The 6,855-nt window shown below is 45.6% G+C and overlaps 1 protein-coding gene across 1 annotated transcript; it reads left to right on the plus strand.

The window, feature by feature from the left end:
* The first annotated feature begins 1,660 nt into the window (after nt 1-1,660).
* SPRN (shadow of prion protein) lies at nt 1,661-6,375 on the plus strand. The gene is made up of 2 exons (XM_069071274.1): nt 1,661-1,820; nt 4,563-6,375. The coding sequence occupies exon 2, from the start codon at nt 4,572-4,574 to the stop codon at nt 5,010-5,012; it is 441 nt and encodes a 146-aa protein (XP_068927375.1). The 5' UTR covers nt 1,661-1,820; nt 4,563-4,571; the 3' UTR covers nt 5,013-6,375.
* Nucleotides 6,376-6,855: the final 480 nt, after the last annotated feature.

Below are 6,855 nucleotides of genomic sequence, written 5' to 3' on the forward strand. Positions count from 1 at the left end.
CAGTTGAAAACCTTGCTTTTTTTGGAGGGGAGGGGGGGTAGGTGGCTCAGTGAATAGAGCACCAGCCCTGGAATCAGGAGGACCTGAGTTCAAATCAGGACTCAGAAACTTAACACTTACTAGCCATGTGACCTTGGGCAAGTCATTTAACCCCAATTGCTCAGCCTTCATCCCTCCAAAAAAAAAGCAAAAAGAAAAGCTTGCTTCATATTTTACTGAAAAAATTGAGACCATTTGCAGAAGGCTCCCTCTTCTTCCCTTCTCAGCTCACATCAACTCAGATGCCTTTTGCCAGTATAACCTCTTTTACTCCTGTCTCACATGAAGAGATAAGATGTCCTTCTTCTTGCCAAGGCAAACCTCTCCACTGAACAATGATCCCATTCTATCCCATCTTCTCCAGCAGATTGCTCTCTCCATGATCCCTATTCTCTTACTTATATTTGATCTCTCCCTAATATCTGCATCTCTACTGCCTACAAACATGCCCTATCTCCACACCCCCATCCTCAAAAAATTTTTATTTGACCCATACATCTCAGAAATAAAAAAGGAAGGAAGAAAGGAAGGAAGGAGGGAAGGAAGGAAGGAAGGAAGGAAGGAAGGAAGGAAGGAAGGAAGGAAGGAAGGAAGGAAGGAAGGAAGGAAGGAAGACTCAAGAAACTTACATTTTATAATATAGCTTACAGCTTCCCAACATTATGCTTAAATATACGATGCTACTTCACTTACATAATGCTTCTTATAAAAGAAAACATAGTAATAGTTATAGGTCATCCTTTTATAGAACTTTAAATTTTATAGAAGTGCTTTCCTCACAATACACCTCCCCCTTGAGATATGTAGTACAAACATTATACCCATTTCAAAGATAAGGAAGCAATGTCTACCATACTTGGTATGAAATTCAAGTATTAAAATCAACTGGAGTTAATTCAACAAACCCTAAGCACTGACTCCTTACAGGGCACTATGCTAATTAGGCATTGTAATAGGCCCTGCCTCCACTATGTACTTCATATCCTAGCTGTGCTTCCTCCTCATTCTCTAGGGTATCTGCTCCTAATCCTATTCCCTCTTTACCTCCTACTAGTCACTGGCACAACCTATCAAAACTAACCCACCTCCTACAAGTAGGTCTCTGCTACACATCCGTGTGAGCTGATCCTAGGTTAAAGAAGAGGTGTCATTTCAAACACAGGGTGATGGTTTCAGGAGGGTAGAGCTCAATGAGTGCAGGAAAGGGGAGGAGAAGAGGGTGGGAACTGGAGTTCTGCAGATCCTGCCCACCCCTGAATTGCCAAGAGGGCTGAGCCTCAACCCTTCACTCTCCTCCCACCCCCTCATCTGGGGAGGAGCCCTTCAGATGCAGCCGCAAGTCAGGAGCCAGCACTGCTTCTGCGCCCTCTCCTCTTTCTAGGAGGAAGGTCTGGAATCTGCCATCTGCTGGGGTAGGGTTCCCAGGATCAGCACCACAACCCCGGACAGCGGCAGGTCCCTAAAGGGAAGCCTAATGTTGGAGCCCATTAGGTAAGTGATTCGCCAGGGGAAGGCAGAGGGAGAAAGAGAGGGGAGGAATTGGGCGGGGAGTGCTTGGATTTCAAACTGAAAGGGATTTTGGAGATTATCCAGGCTTTCAATCTGCTAATTTTACAGGTGAAGAAACTGAGGCCCAGTGAGGGCAAGTGACTTGTCCAAAAGCACACAAACAGGTTCTCTAAAAATTCAGGCTTTTCCCCACTACACCACTCAGCTTCTGACCCAGATCTGTTTCCAGCCTCAGAACCTGCTTTCCGAACTATAAGGACCAAGCAAGGAAGGTAGGGGGATGGGCAAGGAAAAGAGGCCAAGAGAGGGGGATGAAGGGGAAAGGAAAAGTAACCTACTGGGGATGTGGATGGACTACAGAGGGGTCACAATAAAGATGGGGAAGTGGGGATGGAAACCCTGGGAGATGGGGACAAAAGGATGTATGGGGGTTAAAGGATCAAGGGATGGTAACACGAGAGGTCTGGGAATGAATGCATGAACAGGGTTGGAGGGAAGAATGCCTAAATGTAGAGGGGGGGAGGGGAGGGCGGGGAATGGTGGAAGACATCTCTCTTTCCCTGAGCTGCTAGCAACCTCCCCTAATTATTGCTCCAGCCCCACCTCCCCTCATCCCCCCAAACTCCTTCTTCTCATCTCTTTCCCTGTGTTTTCTTTCACTATCCCAGCTCTCCTCTTCATCATATCTCTCATTTCAGGCTCCTCTTCTGTCCTTCACTGTACCCCCTCTCCATAGTCATTCTCATCATCTCCTCTCCCCCTTTTTGCTTCCCAAATCCTCTTCCTCCAATAGCAGTATATTTGTATCCCTTTCCTTCCTTCTCCATTCTGAACACCCCTTTTCTTCTTCCATTCCATATCCCTCTCCCTCACTTTTCCTCCCATTCTCTCCATAGTCCCTTCCATTCCTTCATTTGATAGCCTTCCTCATCATTTTTTCTCCTACCCACCTCTTTTTCATGGGCTCCCAAAATGGACCCTGCAGCAGACCACTCCGTGTGAATCCTAAACAGTCACTGCTTGGAGAAGCATTCTGCAGCTGGATGCTTCATTCTCCCTTCCTACCTACCCCACCCCCAATCCTACCTGCCCTTGCTGGAAAAGGAGGGGTGAGAAATAAGAATAATCTATTTTCCCTTCCCCCACTCAGGCTGTTTGTGGAAGATTCTCCTGGGAAGTGGTTCCTAGAAAAATTAATGCTATTTTCAAAGATCCCCTAGGAGAGGAAATAGTGCTCTGCAGCTCTTGAAGGGAAAGTGAAGATTATATAAATTGTATGAGACCAGACAGATCTGCTGTTGTCAATATTGTCCATGTCATCCCCTTGTTGCCTATATTTCTTCCTTAAAACTACTGGACGGGAGGGCAGCTTGGAAGGTGGGGTGAGGCAGAGCATCTAAGGTGTAGATACTGAGGAGGGGAAGTGGCATCATTAGAATTGACTCCAAAACCTTGTTCAACTCAATACTTTAGAGAATGTGCCTATCTCCACTTCCACCTAGGAAAATAGAGAAGGGAAATCAAGTGGCCTCCTCCCTCAGTCAGGGACTCCAGTAAAGGAATTGTTAAGGGCCCTGAAAATCTGTTTCATTTACCATGACAGAAATACATCCATTTTTTTAAGCAGACAAAATGGCTCCAGACAAAGGGAGCCTATTCAAGATTAGGGAGATTGAGTTTTCCTAGTAGGAAAGTACTAGACCTGGAATTAGGAAGAACTGAGTTCCAGGGCAGCTAGGTGGCAAAGTGAATAGACGATCAGTCCTGGAGTCAGAAGGACCTGAGTTTAAATTCAGCCTCAGACACTTAACACTTACTAGCTGTGTGACCTTGGGCAAGTCACTTAACCCCTCCCAAAAAATGGGGGAGAAGTCGAGTTCAAATTTCTCCTCTGACACTAGATTTGTGACCTTGGGCAAGTCATTTAACCTAAGGTTCACTTTCCTTATGCAATAAAATGAGGCTGATATCTGCAGTGCATACCTCACAGAACTGTTGGGAAACTAAAATGAGACAATAGATCTAAAGCACATTGTAGATTTTAAAGCATTATATAAATGCCAATTACTATAAGCCTCTCAAATACTTCTTAATGCATTATAATTGTCAAGAGACCTGGTGTGGAAGTAGCAAGGAATAGAATGAGGAGGCAGGAATGCTCAGGGCAGGGCTGTTTTACTTCTTGGTACCTTCTTTAGGGCATATCTGTAACAATTACCTTGTCATAGGTTTTCTCAAAATTGAATATGCCCCATAACGCAGAAAATTCAACAAGCATTTACTTACCACCACCTGTGTACAAAGTCCTCTTCTGGGCCCTTTGGAACTCATCTAAAGTTCCAAAGTTTGGGGTTTTTTTATTATATAGTTGTAGGGTTTTTTTCCCCTAAAAAAAAGTTTACAATTTGGTAGAATTCAACACAGGGTGATAAGTTTCATGATGGCACAATATAATAAGTATCCCATATGCTGTGTGCTGTGCTGGGTACTAGAAGAGATAAGAGATATGACATGGTCCCTCTCCTCGTGAAGCACACAATCTAGTTAGGGGGACATGGCATGTACACCAATGAAGATAACACCAATTATGCTAAACGCTACATATAAGAGGGGCCACAACGTCACCAGGTCAGATGAGGGTGACATTTCTGGCCAAGGTACATGAGGGAATTATCAGGAAAGGGAGCTGACAATTTGAGCACCCTTGAAGGATGCTGACAAGGAGGGCTGGAGAAAAACAGCATGCCCAGCTATAGTCTGCATGCCCATCCCCACTCTCACTCCCTATATAAACCAAACGCAGATTGGTCTTTGGATGGACCTGAACTGAATAGCCTGGGATCTGATCTGTGTCTTTCCCAGGGGAACTCTGCCTTCTCTCTGAACAAGCCCTGGAGGACAGGCCCTGAGCACAGAGGCTTGTTCCTTCTGCTCGGAACACCCCTGCACCAGCCCTTCCTCCACTTTCCAGGGGGGCCCAGTCTCCTAGCTTCATTACTGCCATTCTCTCACAGGTTCTGAAGATGAACTGGGCAACAATAACATGCTGGACCCTTCTGCTCCTAGCTGCTTTCTTTTGCGAGAATGTCACCAGCAAAGGAGGTCGTGGTGGAGCCCGAGGAGCAGCACGAGGTAGGGGCCGAAGCAGTAGCAGCAACAGCCGGATGCGGATGAAGCCTGCCCCACGCTACAGCTCCTCAGGCTCAGCCTTCCGGGTTGCAGCTGCTGCCTCGGCTGGAGCTGCTGCAGGCGCAGCTGCAGGGGCCATCGCTGGGGTTGCTGGGAGGAGGATTTCTGGAGAGGTAGGCATGAGCGACGACTTGGAGACGGATTTCTACTATGGCAACCAGACCAGGGAAGGAGTCTACAGCTACAGGTGGACATCAGGGACTGACCCTTGGGGCATGGAACCCAATCTCAGCCTCTGCTTGACACTGGGTTTCTTTCGGCTGTTTCCTCTTTAAAGATTAGCTTTTCCTGGAAGATCATGATCTCTCTTCCATATGACATCTCCCCCACCTGTCCCTGTCCCACTTTCCTCAGCCCCTTCTTGTCCTAATGGTTTCATCTTTTGCCTTCTACCAGTAGCTTCTAAGGAACTGTGCTCACTCCTTTCCTTTGAGCTCTACCTTAACTGCCAACAAACCCTAAAGGGACTTGAAGAGTTTCACGATAGTAAGATGAGCTGAATCCAGGCCCAGTGGTGAAGGAGCGCCAGGACACCTGGGATCACGAAGAGGGTCACCCCAGAAAACTCTTGTAGTCAGGGGGAACCTCCCCACAGGAAAGCTGGGTATTTCCCTACAACTCACTTGTCTAGAGCATCGCTGCTGCCCACTGACAGCCCCACACCCACTAGTCCCCAGATACAACCCTTTTCCTCATTTCTTTCCCCGTAAGACCACCACCACAAAATATGTATTATGGGAACTGACTCATTTAACTTCAAAATGGTTCTCACTTCTCCCAACGTCTGGGAGTGCTGAGAACAAGAGAAAACACGGAACCCTAAAGCCCTCGATTCCAACTGCCACGCCCCAACTCTCATACTCTCTTCAGAGAGGAACCTAAAAAAAAGAGGTGCTGAGCCCAAGCCAAAATGACCACCATCCAAAGAGAGCAGCTATGGATGCTTCTGATTCCTAAATTGAGGCCAAAGTGGATCAGGGAAACACCTGGCAGCAGAAGGAACATTGAGAAGGTGTCTCCATCACTCAGATAAGCAACAGTATCATCCCAGAGTTTCAAGACGAGGGAAAACCTGGATTGCCTCCTCACACTGCCCTTTCACATGAAACCATGGGGCATAATTTAAATTTCAACAAAATCCAACTCAAGAGGGTACAGTTTGGTAGGGCTCTAAAAGACATTCATTTGCTATAGAAAAACAAAGGTGCCTCTGAAGCATTTCATTAAGCCAAGGAAAGGAATTTATTTCTAACTAAAGGAAAGGAATCTTGACACCCTCTGCCAAGGATGTCACACAGAGGCCTCTGGTTCCTTGGATATGTTTTATCTCTCTTTGGCTTTAGGTCCTCAGGCACAGTCCTATGAGCTGATCTATCTTCTGGCTGTGGCAGTACTTAACCACTCTGGAAACTGGTCTGTTTAGAAGCAATTCATTTAAGCCTGACTTCCCTGCCTCCCAGATTTGTACCCAACGTTGGATTGAAGGGTGTGGGGAAGAGACCATGATTTAATACTATGAGTGTGAAATAATAAGTGAACACTCCTTGGACTATCCTTAGAAGAGAGGGAAATACTACATTTCAACTTGAATGTCTTTTTCATTCAAGATCTTTTTTTGTTTACTAATATCAGTTATTATACCAACTGTAGGGATTTTACCTGTAAATTTCTACTATTCCTCACTAAAGCTCTTTCCCTAGGAGTAAAAGCTGGCTTCTCATTCACAGAAAGGTTTTTCAAACTCCCAAGAATCTTCCTCCTGAGTGACTCATCATGAAGACTAATGAAAATAGAAATTGTGTCTGAACCAGGCTGAAAAGAATGCAGACACCCCAAAGAAGTCGGGCCCTCAGGTTTAAGAATCAAGCTCCTCTAGTGGACTAACTAAACCACCTAATTAGACTGTTTTGTTTGGTTTTGTTGTTTTCCTGTTCTGATGCTCTTCGAGGAGCAGCCTCAAAAGAAAGGTTGAAGGAAAGTGAATTTCAGCATCCAATAAAAAAGAAAAAAATCAAAACTGAAGTCGGCTTTAATGCTGAGCACTCTATAATCTGTTCTGTTTTAGAGACAAAAGGAAAGAACTGTTTTCTTGCCCTCCTCAACAATATGCATTATAAT

This window comes from Petaurus breviceps, unplaced genomic scaffold (assembly GCF_028583685.1).
Source record: "Petaurus breviceps papuanus isolate PSGF00001 unplaced genomic scaffold, PetGlider_PUasm1.0 90825, whole genome shotgun sequence".
Classification (NCBI taxonomy): Eukaryota; Metazoa; Chordata; class Mammalia; order Diprotodontia; family Petauridae; genus Petaurus; species Petaurus breviceps.